General features: G+C 50.5%; 1 protein-coding gene and 1 long non-coding RNA gene across 2 annotated transcripts; one reads left to right on the forward strand and one right to left on the reverse strand.

Moving 5' to 3' along the window:
- Positions 1 to 3,472: 3,472 nt before the first annotated feature.
- Positions 3,473 to 4,634, forward strand: RPRML (reprimo like). The gene has a single exon (XM_005439422.3). The coding sequence runs from the start codon at positions 3,953 to 3,955 to the stop codon at positions 4,286 to 4,288; it is 336 nt and encodes a 111-aa protein (XP_005439479.1). The 5' UTR covers positions 3,473 to 3,952; the 3' UTR covers positions 4,289 to 4,634.
- A 71-nt stretch (positions 4,635 to 4,705) lies between these two features.
- Positions 4,706 to 26,561, reverse strand: LOC114015932 (uncharacterized). The gene is made up of 3 exons (XR_003560121.2): positions 25,581 to 26,561; positions 9,019 to 9,127; positions 4,706 to 8,103 (listed from the first exon to the last, which is right to left on the reverse strand). It is a non-coding gene; the product is annotated as an uncharacterized LOC114015932 (long non-coding RNA).
- Positions 26,562 to 26,888: the final 327 nt, after the last annotated feature.

The raw sequence follows: 26,888 nt of genomic DNA on the forward strand, positions 1-26,888 counted from the left end.
TGGTGACCTACAGCCCTGGGGCTGGTAACAGGCTCTTTCCCATAGGCTCTTTCACGGGGGTTTAATTCATTGCAAAACCTTGCTCACTCCTTCCTCCTATTAACTCTTGCATGAAAGGCAGATGGGGTTTTAAACCCAGCCTGAGCTGCCACTGAGTTCAAGGATTTAAGGAGAAACAGAGCAAAGAGGTACTGATATGAAAGTGTGGGTCCTCAGCTCCGCTCCCCAGAGCATGGGTGCAGATGGGAACATCTCTGCTGAGACAGCGCTGGGAGCTGAATGGGACCCAGCCAAGAACTGGACCCAGTGAAACCTGCAGTTTGGGTATAAACCTGGACATCGCAAGGGGAGGGAAGTTTGGCTTTTGGTCGGATCATTGGGACTGGATTGTCTTCTTACTTGTTTTGTTTTTTCCCCTCTGGGTCCTCAGAAATTGCTCCTTTACTGAGCAAGTACAAGAGCCGGGTCCACAGGGGAACCGTCCCCACTTGTGGGGAGCTCCTGAAGGTCCCTTGACCTGTTTGTGGGCGCCTCCTGAAAGGGGTTTCATAAACCTCTTGTTTCCCTGCAATACCGAGGTCCTCCTCAGAGATGGGGAAACTGAGGCACCCAAAATACAGGCTGGGGGGCAAAAAAGAGAGAAGGGCTGTTTCCCTGGCACCGTGGGATGCTGTCATCCCACCAGCTGACAGGTGTTGGGGACAGTAATGACACAACCCTGGGTCAAGATGATCCAACACACAGACGCACCAAGCAGCAGAAAACAAGCTCGTGGGCGACGTGCAAGGTGCTGTACGAGAACCACAGCCCCACATCGGGAAAGATGGGGAGAACGGCACCTGCCCCAGAGCTGTGCGGCTCTCACCAAGAGGTGATGGTGTTTGTGAGGACGAGATGGAGGTAGGGACACTGCCTCAGGAGCTGGGGACTTTTCTTGGCTTTAAAAGAAGTTGTGAAGCCTCTTTGCTCCCCGGCTCAGCCCCACTGTCCCTGCGCGGAGCTGCTGCCCTCCTGCGGCTGCGTGGGCTCCGCTCAGCGGGGGATCATTTTCCACCTGGGATCCAACTCCCTCCCGGAGGCTTGGATTTGGTAAAGGGGGCTAGGAGAAGCCCACGGACCCTCATGCAGCATCAAAAAAGGGCTGCATCTTGGCTGGGACATCAATGCAAACCCCAAGCCTGCTTTCTGGGAGGCTCTGAGTCTTACCCTCTCCAGATCCCAGAGCTATCTCTCATTGCTGACCCCGTTAGATGGTTTTAGGGTATCCAAATTCCTGCTTTTCCTTCATTGTCCTGCCTGGAAATGCTGCCTGTGTGGCCTTTCCCCATCAGGCGGGGCTTTCTGGCTACACAGCAGCCCGTCCCCATGTGCTGCGCTGTATCACCCTGCCAGCGTGTCTGGATGCTTCATGGAAAGGATGATGAATTCTTCTAAGTTTCTAGAGAGAAACGTGGGAGCCCTGCTCCGCTCTGCACATCCCACAGACCCAACCTGCCATCGCTCTCCCAGGCCCTTTTAGCTGGGGGACCCGTCCTGCCCAGCAGCCGGTTGCCCAGACTGGTAAGTGCTGCTGGCTCCGAAGGGACACAGCCTGGGATGTCCTGAAACTCCCTGCCCAGTGGGAACTGCGATCCAGCCCTTGCTTCCAGCATGCTGCAAAAACTCTGAAGAAGGAAAAAGCCGCACAATGAAGTGTTTGATTTGCCTGCACCCGTCCGGGCTCTGGTCCTGTCTGAGGACAAGGATGGCATCAACTTAATTCATCACATTTGGACTGAATTTCCCTGGCTACTGCAAGAAGGTACTGCTTGTCCTGGAAACATCGCCGTGCTGTTAACTCCAGGCGCTCGTAACAGGCAGTGGGATGCTCTGGGCTATTTAAGTCCCTGCTTGGATGAAGGCACGGAGCAGGCAGGAGGGTGTTGGGGAGCCCAGAGCCCCCCCCCCCCCCATCACTGCTGTGGGTGCAGCAGCTCGAAGCCATGCTCAGGCGTGCGGGGGAGAGGAGAGGCTGGAGCTGGAGCCACAAGAGGGAGCAGAAACTCCTTCAGTCTGGGAGCGAGCAGGGGAGAGGAGCTCCCACCCGCCCTGGGGCAGGGGGGATGCTCTGCTTTCCCGTGGGGATTATTCCAGGCCCTCAGGTTAAACAGGAGCAGATGCTCTTGTTCGATCAGGGCTTTTGGCCTCCCTCCTGCAAGCGCTTCTGCTGCAAACTGCTCTCGCAGGTCGGGCAGCCCTTTAGGGAGAGAGATGCCAAGTGCAAAACAAGGAGGAAAAAGCAACAAGTAAAACACAGAGCAACTGTTTTTTGAGCCCCTGAAGTCACAGCAGCAGAACAGGGGCACAGGTCCCAGCTGCCGAAAATGAAAATCGATTGACACTCTCTGTCCCAAGCCACTGGCCACCTGCGGCCAGCCAGCCTCACGTGCCCGCCTTTAGCTGCAATTTATCACTTCTCATCTTAGGCTTAGGAATATCCCCTTCTGGGGGCTGGGCAAAGAAGGCAAGCCAAGAGGTACACAGATAAATGAGGACAAGGTCCTCACATGGTGGCTGGGGGGTGAGCTGCAGTTCTGTGCCCTCCCTGCGCCTTTCCAGGCGAAAGCTGATGGGTGAAGCCGAGAAGCTGTGACACGGCTGTAACACGGGCACAGCCCTGGGACCTACAGGGTCGGGACTGAGCCAGGCATGGCTGGACACCCCGACTTGTGGTGTCACTTCAGGGGCTTACGCAGACACAGGGAGGGAAGCGCGATGAAACTCCCCCTGGGATTGCCTCGCTGGGGCTGAGGGGCCTGGGCGAGGGGGTCTGTGGTGCTCCAGCCCTGGGTGCAGCCGTGATGCTGCTGTAGGACCCAGGGCTGGGGACAGGGCAGGGCAGGGGTACTGGGCAGAGATCGGGGTGCAGCGGTGCAGCGCTCCCCTTCAAAGGGGCTAAAGGAGCAGGAGAGGGAGAAGAGGGAGGCAAAGGTGCCTGGGGTGGAAACCCCCAGCCAGAGAAGATAAGGATGCAGGAAGAGGGAAGGATTCAGCTTTCATCTGGAGGCACAGGGTAGGCATCGCTGAGCAGAGCCGGGGGTGGCCAGGGCTGGCTTCGGCCGGCGCTGCTCTAAGGAGTGGGTGGCACGCAGCAGCAAGCGGGGATCAGCGAGAGCAGCACTGACCCGAGGCTCACGGGAGCCTTCGTGGGGGGGGCAGGCACCTGCCAGCAGCCCAGGACAAACATCGACCGTGGGGGCTGCTTTTGGGAGCAAGCGGGGGAGCCGGGAGGAAGGATGAGTGAGGTGACGCTGCGCAGGGCCTCAGGGGTCAGCCCCCACCTGGGGGTGGCACAGGGGTGGGTGCTGGCACCCGTGGCAGGGCAGAGAGGGGGTGCACAGGCGTGGGGAAGGGGTGGGCAGCCTGGGTGAGCGTGGAGGGGGAGGAAGGCGGTCCTGGGGGGAGGCTGGAAGGGGGTGGAGTTGCTGTTTTTTCTTTGAACACGGTGAAGACTTTAGCGTGGAACTTGCATTTGTGGAGCTCCCAGCCGGCAGGAATCAGCTCTCCCTCCTGCGCGAGAGCCGGCGGGGAACGGGCTGTGCCTTGGGGTGGCAGCTTCGGGGCAGCGGCGAGGGCAGGAGGCATGGGGTGATCTTCAGCTGCCGTCTTCTCCCCCGCGCCCCCTTCGCCTTTTCTCTCGCTCTCTCTTTCTCCTTGTTTGGGGGCTTGTGCTAACGCTGCTTGTGCCAGGAGGGATCCGGGAGCGAGCCATCCCTCGGCTGCACAAATTGGCTTCCCACCTGCTCGCAGCCTCGAGGAAGTTTCCTCCCGTCCGAGGCACTGCGAGAGCAAGGCAGGAGGTGGCTCGGAGCCCGCCGGCCCACGGCACCCAGCCCTGGCGTGTGAGGGGTGGGCAGGGGGACAGCAAGCTTTCCACTTGCCTTCCCCAGAGGTTTGGGATCGCGCATAGACCATGAATGGATCCTTTTTCAACCAGACTCTCCTAGAGCAGGGAGCTTACCCCAACAGGACCCAGGGCTTGGGGATGCTCATGGCCTGCTGCAACGGGACCAGCTCAGTGCTGGCGACCGATGGCAGCTCCTCGGTCCTGGCACCCGATGAGAGGAGCCTTTACATCACACGGGTGGTGCAGATCGCTGTCCTCTGTGTCCTCTCCTTGACTGTGATGTTTGGCATCTTCTTTCTGGGCTGCAACTTGCTCATCAAGTCGGAGAGCATGATTAACTTTCTGGTGAAGGACCGAAGACCTTCCAAGGACGTGGGAGCTGCAATCATAGGACTTTACTGAAGGCACCGGGCTTTTGTAGGCAAGTGAACTGTCTGGACCTGGTGCTGAGATGCACATTCCCATGTGTTTGGGGCAGCTGGGGGGGACTGGAGAGGGTGGGAGGGGTCTTTTAATATGTCTGTGTCCATGGGAAAGCAAACCTGCAGTCACCAATCAACAAACTGTTGTGGTGAATGGGGAAGTCTCCCCTCAGTTGTATGAAGCACAATAAATGACCAGCATCGTGTTGCATGCAGAAATGGCTTAAGTTTTGCATGAAACTTACAGAAACAGTGATAATGTGCAGATCTGGACTTTTTTCTGCTGTTACCTTGGATACCACTACCTGGGATTTAGGGCTAAAAAAAAAAAAAAAAAAAAAAAAAAGACAGAAAAAAAAAGCGAATAACTCACTACAAAAAAAAACCAAAAAAACCAAACTAAAGGGAAAGCAAAACACATGTCATGGACCACATCTTTGACCATGGGGAAGGGGAAGGGAAGTTATGTGTGGGTTGTACAACAAAGTCTGCATGCTTCAAAATGTGTCAGTCTGTTTGTATTTCGGACCTCAAGCATGAATCTTCTGGTAAAATTTTGTAATGGGGAAAGCATGTTTTTCCTTATTTTTCTGAGCTAACCTGTTAAATAAGCTGGTACTTTCTCTCTTCACACTATGCTAAAGGAAGAAAAGAACCCAGATAAATACAAAAACCCACTCCAACCCCAAAACTAAAGCATGCTTGTTTTTGTACAAAACAGCCTTTTTATCAAGTGCTATATTGTTACAGTCTTTGAGGTTTTTGTAGTTTTTTGAAAACTGGTGAACATTCAGGAAAAAAAGAAACTGTTTCAAAAGAATTTTGTGTTGTCTTCATTTTCTTTCTCTGTGTGTGCAGAGTTCAGGTATTCCAATCCCAGTTCCAGATATAATCATCTCACCTTCCAACCGAACTCTAACTGGACATGTTTCTTTAAAGCAGAAACTACCATACATTTCTCACAGGCAAGTATCAGTTACCAGCAGCAAATCAATTCATCAGGAATTATGTATTTCAGGTTTGTGTTAAATACCTGCACAGTGCTGTAGCAGAGATTCATGAAGATGCACTGAGCACCTCTTGCAAAGCAAGATTTCAGCCTCCAAGCTAAAATCTCCAGCTCCTCTGATCCTGACGAGCTGTCAAAACTAAATTATGTGAGAGGAGGAGGACTCCTGACCTTTGTTCTGTGATGGAATTACAGCTCTGTCTGTGGGTGTGAGATGGAAATAATTTGACTTTTGTTTTACCAACAGTATTCCTGCTGGGTCCACTTCTGTAGTGGGAAAGCAATCCTGGATGCTGGAGGAGCTGATGATCTGATGTACTTGGATGTAAATCCAGAAGAACAGCTCTCTGCCTTTCCCAAAAGGAGGAACAAGATTAGAGTACATTTTGTAACTAATCAGTATTTGCTGGGCACCTTCTGCAAGGTTCCCACAGGGTACTGGTGGACTAAACCCGATGCAGAGCAGGACTACTGCAGCACTGTCACTGCTTGCTCCCACTAACCTGTGGTCTGTGATGCCTTAAGGGCACAAAGACAACATGGCAGCAGGACCAGAACCTGGGATTCAAAGCTCTGAAACGTCCTGCTGGTGCCAGTAAAATGGCTGAACAGGCAGGGCTCTGATTTTCATGAGCAGCTTGTAGGTCTGCACACCTGAGCAGCCTTCTCGGCACCGAGGGTTTGCTGTCATGCGGACAGATGTAAAAGTGGCTTCACACAGCAGGGTGGAAGGGGATTTTGGTCCCTGCTGTGGGAGGGGGTGTTATGGCCATTGACTCCTTTGCATATGAGTGCAAACCGCTGGTGGGAGCACAGCCTGGTCACGTTTTCAGGTTGAGATGCAAATAATCCCCAATGCATATGATGACCCAGCTCTGCACACACTTAGGACTGTACTTGCATGTATAACCTAACTGTGTAATTGCATCTTCATGTTGCTGTGCTGTCAGAGGACAGCCCAGATGTAGTCACTAAACTCTCACCCAGCTTCTGCTTTAGGCTGGCATTTGGTCTCTCTTGGCGATCCATCCACCAGCCATGGCCCAAAGATGAGTTCAGGGAGAATTCAGGGAAGATGGAAGAAACCTTCCAGTGTTAGCAATGCAAGCAAGGCACGGGAAGAGCTGCTAATACAAAGAACCTATCAAAATCACCTTAACTGGTCTGCAACAATGCCCTGAGTGAAGATGCTGGTCAAATTGTCTCAGCTGTCCCTACCTGCCTTGCTCTGCCAGAGGCCGTCAGAGCTGATGTGTTTTCCCAGTGGGGAAACATGGCTCTGCAATCCCACGTAGCCACCAACTTGCCAAGTGTCCTCAGATGCCACATCCAGGAGTGGGGCGTGGGGGTGAGAAACGTCAGCCACAGGAAGGTCATGGATACATGAGGTGGAGGAGCAGTAATGCCCCAGCAAGCAGAGCTGGGAACCTACTGAGACAGGGGGAGCTTGCACAGGTGTTTGCCCATGGCCCCTTGGGACAAGAGCCCAACTTTACATTGGCTTATTCATCCTCTAGTTGTGCTGTGTCTCTTTCCTGACCATAAGGGCTACGTCTGCGTTATGTACATACATGTCTGTGTGTCCATGTGGACCAACAGAGGAGGGTCAGCAGAGCAAAGCAGTTGGTGGGCACCATACTACATGGCACGTGTCCACATGGGGTTACTGGGCTGCTGTCTTGCAGTGGGTTTAAGAGATTTGCACAGAAGTCCCATCCTGTTAGATTCCCAATAAAAGGCTGATTACCCCACTGAGAGGAGGAATTACTTGGGGAAAATAAGATCTCTGGAGGATTGATGCCAGCACTGGTATGGCAAGGGGAGACCAGAAGGAAGGCAACAGAGGGCTGGCATGGTGAGGGAACCCCCGGGTTAGAGATCTGGGGTCTAAAGACCCTCTTGAGGTGAGGTCATGGTTGCTGTTTTAGCTGCCCCGATTCCTTCCCCATCCTGCTCGCACAAAGCAGATGCCAGTGCAGGTCATGCCCGGTGGAAAGAAGGTGCTGAGGGCACCATGATGCTCCCCAGATCTCAGGGGAAGAGCTGCTATCTCAGACCCTGGAAATCCAGCTGTCCTGCCCTAGAGGCACGAGTCCTCCAGCCAGAGGATGAGGTGGTTACTCCAGGGCCTGTGTAAGGAAAGCAGACCATAGGGCTCTTTCTGCCCTTCCCCACAGATAGCTGCATTTTTTCCATCTCACACCTACTTATTCAGCTTAAGCTCACAAGCGGATACTGGCTCCCAAGAAAATTTAAGCGGGGTTTTTTTTTTGGAATGAGGCTGAATATAATGAATATTATTTTGATTTTTTTTTTTTTAATTGTTACTTGTAGCATCTTAGCTTCTAGAACGTCACTGGGGTGCCAGGAGCTGTACAAGTATGATTGAGAGACACTGCTGGCTATAAAGTACAGCAGAGAGACAGGGAGAGAAGGGACATGTTTACGTGGATCATCACATCAGTGACCGAGTGAGGACCAGCCATTGAGTCTCATTTAGAATCATCTCCTAGCAGTGGAATACAAGATACCGGGTCAGTTCTGTGGGACAGGCCACATTGGTCTGAGCCACTGGTTCATCTACTCTGCATCTCTTTGCTGAAAGCAATCATCATTTTAGGTAGTACATGGTCAGTATAAGTTGTCCTACTAATGGAGAACTGCTTCTTGACCCCCACCAAGAGCAACCCGCACTGGATCTTCACCATCCTGCTTCAGGAACAGTTCCCTGTCTCTGGGCTGGTCCCCACTTGCCGCAATTCTGTTCCAGCTGGAATTTCTTATTTCTAGACAGGCAGCAGAGAAAGGCAATTGTGAGATCATTTTTCCCTGCTGAGCAGCCTGCCTGCAAAGATAAATCCTCTACCTCTGTAATCACCAATTTTACAATTGGAGAAACAAAGAGGTGGCTTGACCCACCTGAGCAAATGCAGAAACTCTGGTCATACAGTCCTCCCTGCAGTGGGGAAAAACCCAAACCAAGTCCCAAACCATACCCACCTCCTTCTCCCTGCCCTGGCAGTCTTGGTTGAGGGCAGTGAAAGAGTTAAACAAGAAGAGACAGACAAACAGATTAGGGGGGAGGGAGGATCCCAACCTGAGCCTGGCACCAGATGTACTGGAGCAGGTGCACCAAACATACACAGTATTTAATAATTCCTGAGAATTGCCATGGTAATGAAGCGCAGAGTCAGGTTGTTATGGTTACAGCCTTTTTTTTAGGCAGGGAGGCATTACCCGGGTTGTAACCTCAATCCAGACTGAACACATTTCTGAAAGCCCAAAAAATAAAAAAGAAGTAAAATAAAATCAAATTAAGTAAGTAGCAGTTTCCTGTCTCTCGTCTGGCAGTTCTGGGCTTGTTCTGTAGGTAGGTGGGGGGAACCAGGTTGCTCCAGACACACGTTGCCCTGGAAAGCCTGGGGAATGGCTGGAGTGGATCTCCGCGGGTCTGAAGCTGAGTGCTGTGAGGGGTGAGGGGCTGGACCCCTCTCATGGATGGGTCTGGGATGCTCCTCCACCACCTGGTTTCCCTTCCAGACCTCTGGGCTGGCTTCAGGTGTGTCCCCAGCTGGCTAACGGGAAGGACACTTGTCTCTCAAAGTGTATATGCACAAGAGAGCAGTCACGGACAAGCCCTCATCCCAGCCAAGCCCACAGAAGGATGCTGTGATCCCAGTTTGCAGCCTGCCTACAGTTACCTGCTTCCCAAGTGATGAAGGTCCCAAAGCTGGTCTCCAAGATGAGGCAGGCAGTTCAGAGGCTGGGAAGGAGGTAACAAAGCACTTTTCTTAAAGCCACATGACAGACCTAAGAAGAAAACACAGGTTTCCTGAGCTCTGGGGAGGTCTCCAAGCAAAGGGGCACTCATCAAGCAAGAATGGAAATCTCCTGTGTCTCCCTCCTGCCCTTCCATCAGTGGGCAAAAACCTACTTCCACCTCCCCTCCCAAGCCATCCCCTCTGGCAAGTGGGTCAGGTTTGTCCATTTGATCCTCATATTGAATTTTAATTTAGTGCTGGTTAAATCAACAGCTTTGTGAGCCCGTTCTCTATTAAGGAAGCTGTGGCAGTGCATGTAGGGGTTCACTTAGCAAAGAGATGGCTTGAAATACACAGTGCAATTACTCAGGAACATTGGTCCGTTAATGCCCGATGCAGCTCAGCATGGTTCTCTTGTCCCCACTTTGTGAGAGCTATTAGCCTCCAGATAAAGCCTCTGTAGTCCATTAGCTCTGCCAGAGAGGGACAAGTTGATGCTATCAGAGTCAAGTACTCAGGGAGAACTGAGGCCAAAAGATGACAGAATTCAAGAGCCAGCATTGCCTCACAGCTTCCAAGACTTTGCCTACCAGTTTCTCCATCTCAGAGGGAAACATTTCCCAGTTTCTGTGTCTTTCCAGCTGCTTTGCCGCTGTGGCTGCTGATGGTATTTTGGCATGGAATTCCTCAGATCCCCTGTCCTGCCCTGGCCCTGTGCTCTACCTTGCCTGGAGCTGCTAGCCTGACACAGGGCTTGCTCCCTACTGAGGTGTGCAGAGCACCGGGCGCACACGACAAAATCTGGGGCACAGAAAGCTCCTCACTTCCAAATAAATGTGGGTTGTCCCTCTTCCTGTTTCCAAATCAGAGCTGTTACAGAATTGTGTGAGCATTTCAAGTCCTCTGTATAAAATATGGATCTCACAGCTCCATCTGTACTAGGAAACTGAACAGGGCCAGGGATGTTCCTGGGCACTGGAACTTGCCTGATGGTACTGTTAACCTGTGAGAACGGTTGTTGGTATGGTCCAGACCTGTGCCGACAGCCTGACCTGAACAGTCCCTGGGCAGTGGCAAAATGACATAGTTAAAAGACCACAGTGCATTCAAGGACATTGCTTTGGACCATGCTGTCTGTGCAGGGTGATATCTCAGATTTAATGGATTCACATGTAAATGTAGATGTCCTCAAAGCAGTTGTTTGGCTTTCTGAATCCAACTTGGTTTTCTCAAGTATGAATGAGGGATTGGAAACCCCTGGTTTTAGTCCTGGAGAATATGTCTTTGGAAAAACAGTGAACACAGGGAAGCACACGACATCCTCAGCAGCCTTAACAACTGCCTGTTCCATGGTGTTGAATACATCTTTGGGTTCACACTAGTTCCCCCATGAAGATGACTTAGCCAAGCAATTCCCCAGCAGTCTGGTCAAGTTTGCGCTGCTCTGATTTTAGAGACAGGCAATTTCTTGGACTTGTTTGTTCCATGAACACATGGTTATGGAAAATGCAGTTAAGAGAAAATCAGAATGCTGCCAGTAATCAGTATGGTTTGGCACATCCCTGAAGACATCACTGTCAACATGCTGGAAAGCGGTGGGGGCACTGGCAACGCTCAAAGACGTGAACACATATCTAAAGTGACTGTCTCTGATCTGAAAAACGCTGCTCATCTACATGTATTTCAGGTTGTAAGAACAACAGAAGTCTAGCTTCAGAGATGCCTTTGCAGCTCTCATCCTTCCCAGAAGCTCATTAGAGTGGATGACATTTTCATGTCATTAATTTAAGGCAGGTTAATCAACAACAAAGCAAAAATGACTTTTTAATAACAGAGGTTTTAGCACAGTAGTGCAAGAAGCTGAGAGATGAGTCTGCATGGCAATCTTGGCTGCAGGTCACAGATGACTCCAAGGTGAAGGCAGCTGTTTTGGCACTCTGTCTACCATGTTCAACTGGTCAGGATCTTGAGTCCTGGACATGGCAAAGCGCTCTCTGTTGGGGTGTAGTCAGGGAGCAGCTATTAAATCAAACAAGTTTCCTCTTTTTGAGTTAATCAAATCTATCTCAATATCACTTATCAGATGAATGGGGTTCTTCTGCCCCAGCAACAATCTTTGAAGATACCAACTCTGCAGGTCTATTTACTCTCCTAGCAAGGAGCTGTGAGAGTAGAGGACACAGCACCTGAATCCCTTGTCAGATCTGCCTTTTCTTTCCACGTGGGCTCAGGGGCTGTTTATGATTTATGCAGCACCAGCTGTGCCTTGCTGATATGTGCCTTCAGTGAACACCACTTTTGGTTTTGTTCTGAATGACTGTAGGGGAAAAGGAGACAAGATCCATCCTTCCTGTGATGCTCCAGTTCTTCTGAAAGGGTTCAATACTGTGAGGACATGAGTTATCACCTCATTCTAACTGTGGACATGACACTGGAAGTGGAGATGATCAAGGCAATAATCAACAAGAGGCAGGAGAAACATCTACCCTGTGACAGCAGGCAACTAGAGTGATCTTTCTGGAAAAGGGGCTGGAACTGCAGAGCTACACAACTCTTGCTTCTTCATTAAAGAGCTGATTTTGTTACCTTAGTGTGTTTGTTGGTATTGTTCAAGGCTGGTACACAAGCGTGGGTGTGAGGATGAATGCAGGTGCTTGTGCAGAACACTTCACCTTCCAGGAAAACAAGGTGTGCATGAAAGCAAGCTCAGGGCACTGTTCCCTTTCTGTGACAGCTGCCTGGCTGGTGCTGGATGCTGGCTCTCTGTCCTGGCATGGCTCAAGCTTTCATGCATGTGGGGTTAAATCCAGAGTCATCCTTTCTGGCAGGCCCCACAAGTGTTCACAACTTACAGGTTTCTGTGCAGCTCTAAGTACTCCCCTCTTGCCTTGCAGAGTCCCAAAATGCAGGTTTAATAGGACAAGACAGCTGAAGAAGCAGGCAAAATGTAATTAGGCTTTAATTAGCTAAGTTCATTCTCTCAGATAATTGAAAATCGGACTAATTGGATGCAATGAATTCCCAGTACAGCCAGCCATCCAGCTTGGCATGCGCTAGGCCAGCTGCCACAGCATTGTGCAAGGACCAGCCTGGAAACTGAACCCATTGACCTGCAATACTCTGCAGGGCCCAGCTCATCTCCAGCAAGATGCTAAAACCCCTAAACCCCCAGGCTGCAGTGAGGATGGATTAGTGACCCATGTACGCAGCAAGGCTCATTGTTCTTCATCCCACACTTCAGAAACCGGGGAGCCAGAGGGCCACTAAACCTCACACAACCAGATGGGAGCATGCCAAAAATCCATGTGACAGGACCTACCCTGGGCCATCTGCAGCATGCCAGACAGTTACAGCTGGAAAGGACAACAGCTTTAATCTCCACTTGCCTCCATCATGCTTACAGCATGCAAGCAGCTGGCTGGCCTCAAAGACTGATTGCGTTCGGTTAGTGCTGAGTCAACTCTGCTGGTTGCCCCTTCTCCTGTCTCTGCTGCCCAGCCTGTCTCAGCTGGTGAGTTTCCAGAAGCTCTGTTTCATGATCAGGGCTGTCCTGGGCTGATGGAAACCTCTAGGGTGTATGTTGGAGTTGGCAGTGACACTTCTAGATCTGCCTTGGCAATGCTTTCTGGTAAAAATCCATAGATTTGGTAGCTTCTGGTTGTACTGGAGCTGCCTTCTACCTGAATGAAACTGAGTATCTCCACCATGAATGTGACATGGCGAAGGGATGCACTGATTCTGGATAAGGAGCTTCAGGAAATAGGTTGCCTTGCCCAGGTGCACACAACTTTTCTAGCAAGTCCCTTGTGAGACTCCACATACTTGTTTCATGGTATTTGGTACAGATGGCAGTTTCCCAGTGGCCAGGGATGCTTCAGAGAGACTTGTACAGGTAGGAACAAACAAACACAAGGTTGTTCTTTTCATTGCAGTGCTTGAAGGACCATGCCTAGAAAAATGCTGGACTTATTCTGTATCCTTGGCTCAAGTTTCCCTTCTTCTCACTGCTAGGCAGCGTGCTGTGTGCCAGGTGGCTGCATTTCATTATGGAGTTTATAAAGTGCCTGGGGAAACAAGGCATGGGGGGGATGAAAAATTATGCACACATTTCACTCAGAGCTGACTGTTTGTCATCTCATTGTACAGAAATGTAATAATCACTGGGGCTGGCAGGAGGTGCAGAAGGGAGATACTAACCACAGTTGCACCATTCCTGTAGTTTGTGGCTTTTTTTCACACTTCCATCTACCTGGGATGTATCACTAGGGGTATTTCTTTTGCTTTGGTGTTAAAACCTTCCAGCTTTATGTGCTTCCCGAGTGGATGGAAAGAAAAAAGAAAGAAGGCAGCTCTGAGGTGACAGGCAGCTCTGGATGTTGCTACAGTTTCAAGTCAAGACCTGACACCTTACTTTTCCCTTCTCTGCACTGACCACATTTCACAGTGGTAAGAACGGCTGTGCCCAGTCCATCCTCTTGTGTTTAAGGTGCTTTTTTCAAAGCACTTTACACTAGAGATGAAGTCTCCAGCATGGCTGGATGAGCCACAACAAACCCAGTTCCTTCTCCTTGGCTCTACGTGGAGCAGCAAAGGCTGACGGAAGAGAGAAGTTAGTAAGAACCTTGGCTTCTTAGGAATTTGCCACATGCGCAGTTACTTGAAATGGCTCAGACCTGCTGCCTGCAGGTGTCTTATTTCAGGGCTTTAGGATGACTAATAGTTCCATTATTCTCTGCAAGGTATATACCAGGTTACCCTTTAACAGTCAGGAGGGAACAATACCTGGCAACAAAACACAAAGAAACACAGCTGGCCATTTAGACGCACTGGGCCGAAGTCCCTTTTTATAGCTCCCTCCTCATGTGCAGGGGGTTGTGGGATGAAGAAATCGAAGAACAGCAAAGACAAAGCTCAGCATCAGCTTTCTCCTCTTTGTGATGGTGGAAATGCCCGGCTGAGCCTCGCAGTTATGGCCATTTCTGGAGGAGGGGATTGTTTAGGACTGTGCTTTCATGTGCTAAAGCTCATGGCAGCTACAGCTTAGAGCATCCCCAGCTCCTTGCATCTTTGCTGTCTCTTCATGCCTCCCCAGTTCACACATAGGGGAGTCATGCTGCGAACCAGATCAGGGAACATGAAAAAAAACACCACAGCAAACTAACATTAAACAGAGGTTTTCACGTTGGTCAGTTCATTCTCTGGTTCGCCAGCGACCCTCAGGCAACACCGCTAGCACAACTAACAGGAACTGTGTCCTGCTACAGAGAAGAGGAGGGAAAGGCTGTCACATTGTGAAAGGTATTTTTCAAGCTCCCCAAAAAACAGGTTTAGAAGAGCTCTTGGCTTTGGATCCACTAAAATGCCAGGACCATTCCTGTATAAGCTGCTCCCTAGCTCATTGTCCCCCACCCACAATTTGCATAGCTGATGACCAATGCAGGTTTGTGGAACTCCGCGTTTATTCCTAGTGAACCTCATCACAGGGGCTATTTCAGCACCATTTCTCCATTTTACCGGGCTCCTTTCAAACTCTTATCTTGTCTTACATTACTCATACCTCTCCTCCCTGTGTGGGGTGTCTGCAAATGTGTTACATATCCTCGTTTCCTTTGTTCAAGCCACCTAACAGTCCTTGTGCAGAAACCCCTTGATTTTCTGGTAGCTTCTCCCTTGCTTTTCTTTTCTGGGTGCAAGGAGGCATTTTTGGGAAACACAGGCAGCATGCCACTGACTCTGTCAGCTGCAACAGTAAAAAATGCCCTGGTCAAAGCAACTTATGTGGGACCTGTTGCTACCTTATTCAACATAAAGTCTTCAGTTTAGATCAATTCACTACAGTGGAGCTGGGAAGCTTTACTCCTGCTTTGGATCACAATGCAGAGATGGTGGGAGTATGTGGCATTGGTTCCCTGCCGATGGGTAATTTTGGAGCTTGGGAAATAAACAGAAAGAGACAAAACATTAAAATCTTGTGATAAAACTTGGCTTGCTTTGCCTTAGTCCAGCTGCCACGCGTCATTTCCATTTCTCAGGCTTTTTCTCCCTTGTTTTAATCTCCATTTTTTGCAATGTGACAAGACAATAACTTCTTGTTACAAAACTGGCCCTTGTCATTTTGCCTATGCCAAAATGTCTAACCTCCTTTTCTTGCCCCTCCCCAACTTTCTTCACCCCATTTCCCTTCAGATTTGCTCCCTTTGCCCTCTTGGGGGAATCTCTCTGTGAATCCAGGCTACTTCAAGGAAATTATTCCACTTAAAAATATCCTAGGGTAATAAATTCTAAGCCATTCTTATCATGGTTTGCTTTGTGTGGGTCTCCGGCAAGTTATTTCCTCCTGAAATCCCAAGCTCAATGTAAAAGAATTACCTGTCTTTTTAACCAAGGAATAATTTCAGCTGGGTAATGAATTGCCTGAGAAAGGAATATGGAAGGAGCCGACGTCCTCCAACAGCACAGCCTCCAGTTTTGCGCTATTAATGCTCCTTATGAAATGTGTCAAAACTCTGCCAGCCTTCGCTGTGTCTGCTCGCGGGACTCTGCCTCATGACTAGGAAAATGAGAAGACAGCTGGGGAAGTGCACCCAGAGCAGGACTTGAGGAAAACATCTCCTGAAGGCCCGAGAGCTCTGGCATGGCTGCTGTATTCACGCTGAACACAGGGAGCCCATTGTGCTGTGCTGGGATTGAAACTGGTGCCAAGCACTTCACTGCTTTGTCTGCAGGCTGCCAGAGACCTGCGGAGCTGCTGAGAACACGCGCCAAGTGTGCACAGTCCCCCGTGCAAAGCCCTGCTTAGCTAAATCGGGTCCTGCGCTGACTGCACACTTACACCGGCTGAAACTGCAACTGCATGACCGCAGACCAGTGCACGCGCCACGGGAGAAGGGGGTTCCCTCCTCCCTTCCCCTCTCCTGTGCCCACCAGTGGGGCAGCTCAGGGAGCTGATCTGGCTGAATATTGGAGATTTTTAGTCCTCAGTTCTCTGGATCAGCTCCCTGGCCTGACTCACAGCAAGGAGCCATTTGCTGCTAGTGCCATCACAGGGGAGACAAGTGCGAGCATGGGATCCTCCAGCTGGCAGTAGCCTGCATCTCCCTGACCTTAAGCCTGACCTTAAGCCTTAAGCCTGCAGCTGAATCTTCAGACAAATCAAGTCTCCATCGTGAAGGTCAGTGAGGCAGAGGGAGGAGCCCTGCAGCTGGAGACAACATGGAGCAGCAAAGATGCTGGTGGACACTCCTGCAGTGACTAAGCCCCATCGGTGGCTCGGGGTGCACAGGGTGCTGTGTGCTATCCCTGCAAGGAAGCCAGCAGTCCCAACACGAACGCTGCCTGCCTGCTTGCTACGTGGGATCCATCATCCCGCTAGATGCTGATGAACCAAAATAACTCCCTGTTTTTCCCAGCCAGTACTGAGCTGGGATGTGTTTGGGAAGGCAAATGCGACACTGTGACAGATGGCCAAGAAAGCAAATGCTGTTTTTTATGTCACCTCCGTGTTTCCTCCTCTGCTGTCTCCTGCGCTGGAGGTGGTGTTTGGAGATGGTGTGTGCTGCCAGCACGCGGCTGGCGCCAGAGCTGAGGAGACAGCAGAAGGCTGGAGCATGGTGCTGGCCACCTTGCACACATCTCTCCCCTGGCTTTCTCATGGCTTTTGACCTACATCAAGGCATTCTCCTACAGGAATCTGTGCCAAAGATGGGGCTTGGAAGTGGACTGGTGCTTGAGGTAGAGTGTTTGCTTTTGCAGAGCCACTGATGAGCCCCCCACAACCTGCCCGCAATGACTGCTGGCCCAGTCTGTTTCCTTTTGCCCTGATGAGTCAGATAGGACAGGAAAACTAGGCCAGAGTCTCCTTCTGCCAGCTGGTGTCTGATACTGGGTTAGAGGCATGGTTTAGTGGTGGACTCAGCAGTCCTGGGTTAACAGTTGGACCTGATGACCTTAGGGTCTTTTCCAACCAAAATGATTCTACGATTCTTCTTACAGACCCAACGCTAACAGCACATAGAAGACCCGGGCAAGACAAAGCTTTGATAAAAGCCAGTTTCTGAAGCTCCTTGATGTGTCACTGCCTCTCCTCTGTGCATATCACTCAGTATCTTTGGGCAAGGGACCACTTCCCTCCCCTCCTGGGGCACAAACATCATGGCAGTGTTCAAGGAGGGTGGGCTAGTGACAGATGGAGCCCTAGATTGCTGACGCACAGCGGAAGTTCAGCAGGGAGAGAAGCACACTTCAGCAAGAGAAGGGGAGCACAATAAAGCTGGCGACTGTAAACTGCTTGGGTTATACCTTAGAGGAAGCAGAAATGGCCCTGTGCAGGGACACAGGTATGAACCACACCAGCCCATGCAGGTGGCTCCTGCTCCACGCTGTGAGCTCTGTTTCCATGGCAGGAGAGAGCTGCTTCTGCCGCACCACTCAGCTGCCAGGACACCATCTCCTTTTGCAGTCTGCCTGGTGCGGAAGGAGTGCCTGACATCTCTGTTTGGCACAGCATCTATCTGCCTCCTGCTTCTGCCTTGTTGCACTTGGCAATTCTCCCCCTTCTCCCTCTGTTTTTCCACTAGGAGATCTCACACTCCTCTGCTTTGGCAGCGAGTAGACAGATGAGAAGGGATGGACAGAGATATGGGCTCAGAACAGCTCAGCAATGGCTCTCCTGCCTTTCCCTGCCTGTGATGGAGGAAGAGTCTCCCTGAATTCAAGGATCTGGCATTGAGTAGTAGGGATCACAGGATCACAGGCAGTCAGAGCCTCTTTTCCCAAGATAGGGAAACTGAACTCAGAGAGGCTGGTGAAAAATTAGTCACACTAGGTGACAGAACTATGAACTGGACTAATTTCCACTGTGAGCTGGGGGCATTCCCTTGTGGGCCTGGGGATCTCAAAGGGCTCTGCTCAGCAGCTTCCAGCTTCATGGCCCTGAGGACCACAAGTGAAGGATGAGCAGCTGGCTGCAACTCTGCTTTGGGGTAGTGTTGCACTGGGCTCTCTGGCTTGCTGCCACCTCAGAGCCCTGGGAGGGGTAACTGAAGCCCCATCTACAGAGCGTTCAGGAGAATAAAGCAAAAGAGATAGTGGTGGGCAGATATGAAGGTGAGGGAGCAGGGCAGATATGATAACAGGAAAATTCTGCAGAGAAAAAGCACAAGGTAGGGAGAAGCGAAGAGGAGCTGCTCTGCGCCCACACACCCAGGCCCAGCCCTTCCCTGCAGCAGGAGCACTGAAATGGAAATGACTTGCTATTTGCAGTGCCAGCATCCTTCCTGCCTTGGGCGGGCAGGGAGGGCCCCAGTCTGGCTCTGTGGGGGGAGCAGGAAGGATGCTGGCACTGTGTGTGTGTGTGCGTGCGTGTGCGTGTGCGCATGTGTGTGTGCGTGTGCGTGTGTGCATGTGTGCGTGTGTGTGTGCACGTGTGCGTGCGTGTGTGTGTGCACGTGGAAACAGGGATGCTGTGAGGCTTAAGAATGCTGCAGGGAGCAGGCTAGGCTCCCTTATCCTCTCTGGACAGCACAGAACGTGTCACAGCGAAGAGGAGCAGCATGCTCATGATTAAATACATTCTGCCCTTGCCATCTCCCTGTGCCTCTCCATAGCCACCCAGGGGCTTAGGAACAAGGCAACGTGGGAGACGTAGGGGCTGGGCAGAGCCACAGTTTCCTCCAAGTGACAGAATAGGCCAGGAGGTATTTCAGACTGCCCTATAAGGCCTGGTCATTATTCCGCAGCAGTATTCTGCTATGCAGGGAGACACGTGTGGGAGCGCGGAAAAGCAATGCCAGCCCATGACCTGGCTTCATTTACCCATAGAAGTAGCATTGGCAGCAGAAAAGAAATTTGATCCCAGGCTGCTCACTGCTGTGGCTGCACCCGCCTGGCCCCGGGGGAATTACTCAGTGTTGTAAGAGCCAGGCACTATTCCAGCTCCTTGGGGCCAGCATCTGCTGACAGGTGCCAGTGAGCAAGAGCTGAGGCTGAGCTGTGCCTGGAGCCCAACACCTTCCCTCTGAGCTGCTGAGCAGCAGCTCGTGGCTGTGGAGACCTCCCACGTCTCTGTGGGCCCCTGGAGCTCAGCCTCCCAGACCACGCTTTCCTGGAGCAATGTCAAGGTCAGGCCTGTCACAGGGATGTGCCCCTAGTGCTCACCAGAGAGTGGATGATGGGTCATTTGAGAGCAAGGCTGTGAGGACACAAAGCTTCAGGACAGCACTCAGATTTTCATCTCTCTCCACACTGCCACACACAAAGGACAACTGTCCCAGACTTGGAGAAGGGTCTGTAAAGACACAGAGAAAGTCTGTGAGGGGTGGCCTGTGGTATGGTGGGATTCAGCCAAACTTGCAGAGCTCTGAGCTGCAAAGATTCTTGATATTTCCCTTTCTTTGCCTTCATCAGGTCTACTCTGAGTGTCACTTCCACAGCACAGGTCTTTGATGTGGCACTCTGCATGACGAAAGAGTTAACCATCCCCTGGGATGGGGCTGAGGCTGGCCACAAAGCAACTGTGAAGTCAATTAAGCAGAAAGCTCCTCCAGCTACTCCAGGTCCCTCCCTCTCAGCTCTTTCCCATTGGAAACAGGGCTGGAGGGTGAGGCAGAAGGAAGCTAATGACTACATTGGCATTGCCTCCCTGGGCAAAGCATGAGAGCAGCCTCATACAAGTCCTTTTTCAAAAAACAATAGAAGTGGTAAAGCTACAAATCTGGAAAGTAAAAGGTTTTTCAGGTATTTGGTTCCCTACATGGCACAGCCCAACCATCTCCCTGCTCTTATGCTTCCCTCCCTACATGTTCCCAAGCATTCACTCCAAATGAAATGGCTCCTACCAGCTAGCCCAGTTCCCAGCCTGGAGACCTGCGGGGTTGCTCTCTAACTGGGCTGTCTCAGGCCAGATGGCTGAGGGTCGGGCTGGCTGGTAGGCAGCAGGTGTGCTCAGCACGATAGCTGGTGGGGCTGGCCAGATGGAGCACGTCTGGGCTCAGATGATGGCGGGGCAACAGCCTTTCACACAGCTGTCTCCTGTTTCAGCAGAGCTGGCTGGGAGGGTTCCCAGTGGGTGGCCTCCTGGCTACCTGAGGAGAGCCAGACCTGCTTGATCCTCCCCTTCCCTCCGGCATGGTACCCACATTCATTCAGATGCAACAGGCTGGCAGGAGTGGGGCTCAAATAAGATCAGGCACTTGTCTGTTTTCCAACTGTCCCTGGCCTTTCTGAAAGACCTGCCACCTACACAGCTCCCACGCTGCAGCACGGCTTGCTCTACAGAGCTGACCACGCGAAGGGTGCAAGCCTCCACAGGATGGGACCTGGCCAGTCACTGGCCAAGGTCAGCATCTCAGGGCCTGATCCTGCAGCACCTTGAATGAAACAGAGCTAGTTTGTTACACAAGAACAAAGGCTGTGTAAAAAAGAAGTCATGTTTTGAAGCAATGCAGTTGTCCAACATTGCAAGGATCTTTCCTGTTTTCCTGGGGCAACTGGAGCCCAGTCTTGGTCAACAATGTGACAGCCCAGGGCAGAAAGAGCTCAGGATCATTCTCACCTGGCTCTGGGCTGCTTGATAAGTAAGTTGTTTCAGTCAGGCAGCATGCCTTAGTTTCTTCATTTATAATGTCACTGATGCGCAGCTTCTGTAGAAGTACTGTAGTATGCAGTTTAATGTGCTATGGACCAGGGCCTGACCCTGGCTGTTACTTATCCCTTATCAGTTCCTGGACCTTATCAGACTCCCTTCCTGTTTGTACCATTACAAGAAAACAAAAAGCCAGGATGCTCTGGCTTTGCTGGCGGAGGAATGTTATGGTTTCAGCTCTTCTCTCTCTCTCCCATGGCAGTGCAAGAAGGGACTGGGGACTGATGTGGTGCCGGTGTTGCAGCTTTAACAGAACTCAAAAGAATCAAAGATCAAAGTGTAGAACAGCTCCTCTACAGGGATGGACTAACCTAGATGTCTTCAGCCTGGAAGAGAGTTCAGGGACAGGAAAGAAATGGCTGAGGTTTGTAGGATCTTCAGAGTGACCAGGAAGCAAATACTTCAGAAAGCTCATTCCCCACTCTCCAAGAACTAGAAAGATGGAATTCAAAAGAAATTAAAAAATCAGCAGGTACAAAAGAAATACAGGAGAGTGCTTTTGCGCACTGCAGGATTCAAGTTTGTTTGCAGGAGCCAAAGCCAGCAACATGCTCGGCGTGGGGTGAGACACACTCACTGAAATCTCCTCACCAGGACTTTAAACCGTAAAACAACTCCTAATCTGTTCCTGGTGAAGGAACATGTACAAGCGGAGCCAGACCGTCTATCTCTGCCCTATTACTCACATGCTTCAAGAAACAGCACTGCCTGCAGGCAGCTGCCAAGCCACATGCCCTTTGGTCTGACCCAGCATGCCTGTTCTCACCCCCTGCGTGCTGCTCGGCCCCATGGCTGGGAAGAAGAGACAAATTCTGCACGTGCCTGCCTGCCTGCCTTGGCTGACGCAGGGCAGGCTCAGTGTTATTTCGGGACAAGATTTCCATGAATAACTCCTCATCTGCCAAACCCAAATTAAAATTTGCTGCCAACAGTCATAAGCCCTCCTCCCTATTCCTCCCTCTTTTCTTTTCTGGTTTTTTGGACAATTTCCTGCATTAAGATAAACCAGTGATAAATCCAGATTGTGCATTAAACACTGGCCCACGCGGTCTGGGAGACAAAGAGCATGAAGGAACACTGCGATTCAAACTGTTGCTAGCCAATACGCATTTGGGCATGTCAGCTTTTGAAGGATTTTCTCAGAACAATTATTTCAGATTTCCTAATGAGTCTGTAACATGAAAATTTGTGAAAAAGCACTATAGACTGCAAGCACGTGAGCCCCAGACCCAGAGATGTCCCAGAGGGCCTGGTACTGATGCCTTTCTGTGCAGGGAAGAAGTCTGGTTCAGGACTGGGAAAAGCTATGGTGCGAGGCCTGCAGCTCTGCTCACCAATTTTTGGCGAGCTTTAGGAGGCTCCCAGCCTACTTTTCAGTTCAGAGGACTGGGGAGCCCAGGCAGAAAATTCCTTGCAAAAAAGGTCTGGTGTTTTATCTGACAGAGATTTATCTCTTTTCCTGTTCCCTGGAAATCTACAGGAGTCCTGGGTGCAGTGACACAAAACCTCTTTCTTCTGCCAATGAAAGTGTTCTACAGCCTTGGAAAGGTGAAAGGAGTGGCTCAGTGGGTGGCTTCCACTGAAGAATGAGGATGGACTCATCCAGCAGCGATCCCCATATGTTCACAGAGGCAACAGTTCTCCCTCTTCCTCACAGAAGCAGTCACAGAGCAGAGCAGTACAGCACGAAACTTCCCAGCAGCTAGGTTCAACATAGCTCAGGCAACCCCTTCACTCACTGGAGCACTGGTAGTAGCTTTGCGTGTGAATGCGAGTATCTGCAAACCAAAGGAGTGATGGAGGCACGAAAGTGGGGGAAGAAACCTGTTGGAAGAGATCAGACCCAGGCACTTCTGTGTATCACACGCACCCCAGCCCCTGGCAGCTAAGCCTGAAGGGGAGGGCCAACACATCTCTGTGGCATTCATTTCCCTTCACCTCCACCCGGTCTATTCTAGGAAAGCCTGCCTATAATTCATCCACCCAAGGCGTCACACTTCACAGCTCCCTTCCCACGCAGAGCTCACCCAGCAGCTCGCTTCCTTGCTCTGAATAAACACTGCTTCGCTGCCTGCCTCCCCACACCAAGCTGCACTGCAGATGGACCCTGCCCCAAAGGCAGGCAGGGGTACCTGCCTCCCCCGGCGCCCAGGGGAGGATGTGGCAGGCCGAATCCACACCACACTGGTCTTGGGCAGCTGTGCCCTGCTTCCCACCAAGGGCAGGAAGAAGGGGTAGAGCTAAAAGCTACACCAGAGCCGTTGCTCCTTGGTTTCTGTTTCCAGCCAGGACAAGCAGAGGCAGATGCTCCCAGGTGGTATCATCAAATGGTTCAGTGCTCTGGACCAACCCGGTGACCTGGTCCCAGGCAGCTCCCAACCCACCTTTCAGGACCACTCTGCTGTTAAGCTATGGGCAAATGCCTGTTTTGAGGACAGAAGAGTGTTTGTGGCTTGCTAGAGAAGAGTCCCAACTCCTCTCTGGCTCCTTGATGCAAAGAGCTGGCAGTGCCCAAACACCCTTCGTTGATGTGGATTTTGACCCAGTCTTTCTACACTAGAAACAACTAATTTTCATGAAAGGTCATCATCAGCAGTACACCACGGCACAAGGCGAGAGACTCGGTGAACCACCACTCTCCTGAGACAGAGGCAACCACAGCCATAAACTATGAGCAAGTTCCAGAATCTCACTTGCTTCTGGGACTCAGGCCAGTGCTCATTAAGACCACCACCCTGCTCTGAAAGGACACATTCAGCAAAGACTTGGTAACAGTGTTTCAGCTGTGAAATATGCAGAACAAGTTTTTCAGGAAATCGATCAAGCCCTGCTTCCGTGGGGACTGATAACATGGGATGTGAAAATCCAGAGGAAAGCAAAGAGAGAACTGGCCCCTTGGGGAATGTGCTCATGGAGAACCCAGCAAGCCCTGACACAGGAGGTGACAGACAGCAATCTTACCACCACTTGAACAGACTTGGATGGTGAGATTGTGAATATTTCTGTCCCATTTCACATTCTTGCAGAGGTAGTTGGCAATACAGGGAAACTCCAAGCAGCCCCACAAAGGAATCATCCAACACACTGCCTCCTTTCAAGATTTCATTTATGAAAAACTCCAAGAGAACTAAATTCACCATTTCACCTGCTTGTAGCGATCAGCTCAATGTCAGACTGATGGCAGGGCAGACAATGGCTTGTATCCCTAGAAATCTGTTATGCCATTTAATCCCTCTAATTTCAACCCTCTCCGGCCTGAATAGTCTTTCAGTGGCCGCAGGCAGATACCTGTATAACTAAGAACAACTCTTTCCTCTGACAAGTCTCCCTTCTCCCAACTATTTTCAGACTTCCAGGCCTGGTTGTGGTTTAACTGAGTAATTCTCTGTGGATTTTCCTTCCATGAATTTGTCTAGTTTATTTTTGAATCCATGTAAACTTCTACCACCCTAACAAGACAAAGACTTTCACAGGTCAACTCCCCTCATTTATAAAATTTTCCAAAAGGTAAGGCCTCCTGTGGCCGCTCAGCTTTGGCTCCAAGGACACTCTTCCACTGTTGCAATTTTGTTAAAAAAAACCCCATACCACACTCTGGTAGATGGTCTGGCCCAGAGTTTTTGGCAGATGCTCCTTGAGGCAGCCGTAATCACTCATTTAAATCTCATTTATTTTTATTTTAGAAAGCTCTCTAACAACACAAAAGATTTCTTTGCTGCATGTCACTGGAATTGTGTTCATATTGCCATGGCAACCATGCCAGAGATTTTTGTGGTCCCAGACCCATTTTATTGGTTATTAGAGATCTGTGCAATAAAAATATATATATAGCTTTGTTCTCCCATCTGTCTGTCCCATCTGCTTATTTCCCAGTGAAATACAACCATTTGGCTCAGCCACAGCTTGCTTTCCTTCCTCATGGGATTGGCTGAAGGAAACAGAGATGCATCTGCTGGTGGTCAGGGAAGTGGTGAAGGGGAGGAAGAGGAATGAAAGACATTGCTGTGGGCATGAATGTGACTATCACATACATGGAAAAGCCTGTCAACTGTGATGACAACACCTGCAGGGTTAAACTAATTCTTCCTCACAGTCCTAGTCCCTGGCCACCATAGCTAGCCTGCCCATTATCAATTATCTCCCAGGTGTGAAGGGGAAACAAAGCTCAAGAGGACTTTGGCCAACACAAACCTCATTTGATCCTGGTGGAACTGCTGTGGCCCAGCTGCAGTTCAACCCCAGCTGGTTGGTTTCCTGCAACTGGGTCACTGGGGAAGTAGAGTCAAACGTTATCTCATCAGTCAGCGAACAGGAAACTCATCACAGCTCAGCTGTATCCATTAAGAGTAATTTCTACCTTCCCAAAACAGAAGGAGAAAAGTATCACCTCATCCTAGTACGTGCTGTTCCACAGAGTGGGAAAACACCAGTAACAAGACCTCTGCGCCAAACTGACCATGTTCCTCCCTACAGTCATCTGCCTCAGATCAGAACCCATGCTAAAAGCTATTTGACATGCCCCCACCTGAGGGACTAATTCCTTCTGGCAGTGTTTGCATTGCCTTCCCACCCCCATAGCCTCTGCTGGGAGAGAAGATGCTTTTCCAGCCTCCCAGCTCCCTTACATTATTTAAGCTGTCGGTTGTTAATTATAGTGCTGCATTTCAACTTGATGCTTCCCAGGGGGCCAAACCACACTAACAGACTAAAAGCAGTTCCCAGCTGAATACTTTGGGAGCCTCTGCTAGAACTGAGCCTGTGTCTCCATCAGCCAGGGCGAGACATTCCCTACCACTCTGACTGCTCCTGGGAGACTGGAACTGCACCTTCCGCTGTAAGACCCATATCTGCACTTCCTTACCCCACAGAACGAATATTCCTGCTCATCAGATGGGAGCCACGGCTTTCTTGCCAATGCCAAATTGGCCTTCAGCTTTCTCAATGTAAATGTCTCTTTGCCTGCCTCCTTGTCAGCTCTGAATCTCTCTGTGCAGGTGGAAGGGCCAGGGAGGATGCAGAGCTTTGTCCAGTTGGGGATGCCTCAGAGTTCAGAGCAAAATGTAATCCTCACTACAGCCTCCCCCACTGCTCTGCTTGGCTTCCACCTCATCTGCAGAGCAAGGCCATGATGACTCGGTCCCATCAGTCAAGCTCCCCATTTCTCACAGGCTGGAAAAACTCTGCTGCCCTTCTGTTGAAGCAAATCAAGTCTCTCAATCACACAACCATGACCACTAAGCCTGGGAGACTCCCACATCCCTCTCCACAAGGAAGGTGTTGCTAAGCAGTTGCTAAGCGAGTGGTCAGGTCAAGTGAGAATAAGCAAATGAGAAATTGATGTGATGTTGATGCTTTCTAGCTTGTAGCAATATCCTCCAGCCAGGCTGCCCCTTTGCCTCATGTGACCACGGAAACATCTGCTTTAGTTGCAGAAACAAGCCGAGCAATCAGTTTGCTCAGGGAGAAAAACAAAAAAAAGGTGGAAGCTCCTGATCCAAAAGCATCTGTTTCCCTCAGCTGTGTTAAGGGGGATGTTGCTTTGTGGGGATTTGTTTCCAGGAGAATCAGATCTAATGGCTCCAATATGCCAGGAGAAACTCAAAAGCTGGTTGAAGAGTGCTTCAGAAAGTTCCTGCTGCTGGCATCACCTTCCAGTTGTGGTCACGTGAGTCTGTCCTGCTAGCTGAGCATGGCGAAAAGCAGCGTAGCTCAGCGACTAAAGCCAAAGGAGGCCCAGCTATGTGCCCTCTGCCACCACTCTCGCCTGTTTGGAAGTGTTTTTCTCAACACCCAAAGAGCAATCACCATAAGAGAATTCACAGCATGCTTAGCAAGGCACAACTCTTCCTAAAAACAAGAAAAAGCAGAAAAAAGGCAATAAATGAAAAAGCAGAAAACCAGAAAGGTGAAAATTGTATTGTATTGAACCATAACTATAGTTGAGAACATCCTTTAGACCAGGAGATTCAGGGTGGCAGTTCAGCTCCTACGTGCTTTGTCAAATTTGCATAAACAACCCACAGTAATTATAATTTCATCTTGAATAGGTATTATTTTAATTGTGACTGCTCTTCCTGCTCAGCACTAATTGGAGAAATCACAAAAGAACAGTGAAGCGCTAACACAGTTGATGACTTTGGCCTTTCCTTCCTCCAGCCAGCTCACATGC

The sequence above is a fragment of the Falco cherrug genome, chromosome 20 (genome assembly GCF_023634085.1).
Source record: "Falco cherrug isolate bFalChe1 chromosome 20, bFalChe1.pri, whole genome shotgun sequence".
NCBI lineage: Eukaryota > Metazoa > Chordata > Aves > Falconiformes > Falconidae > Falco > Falco cherrug.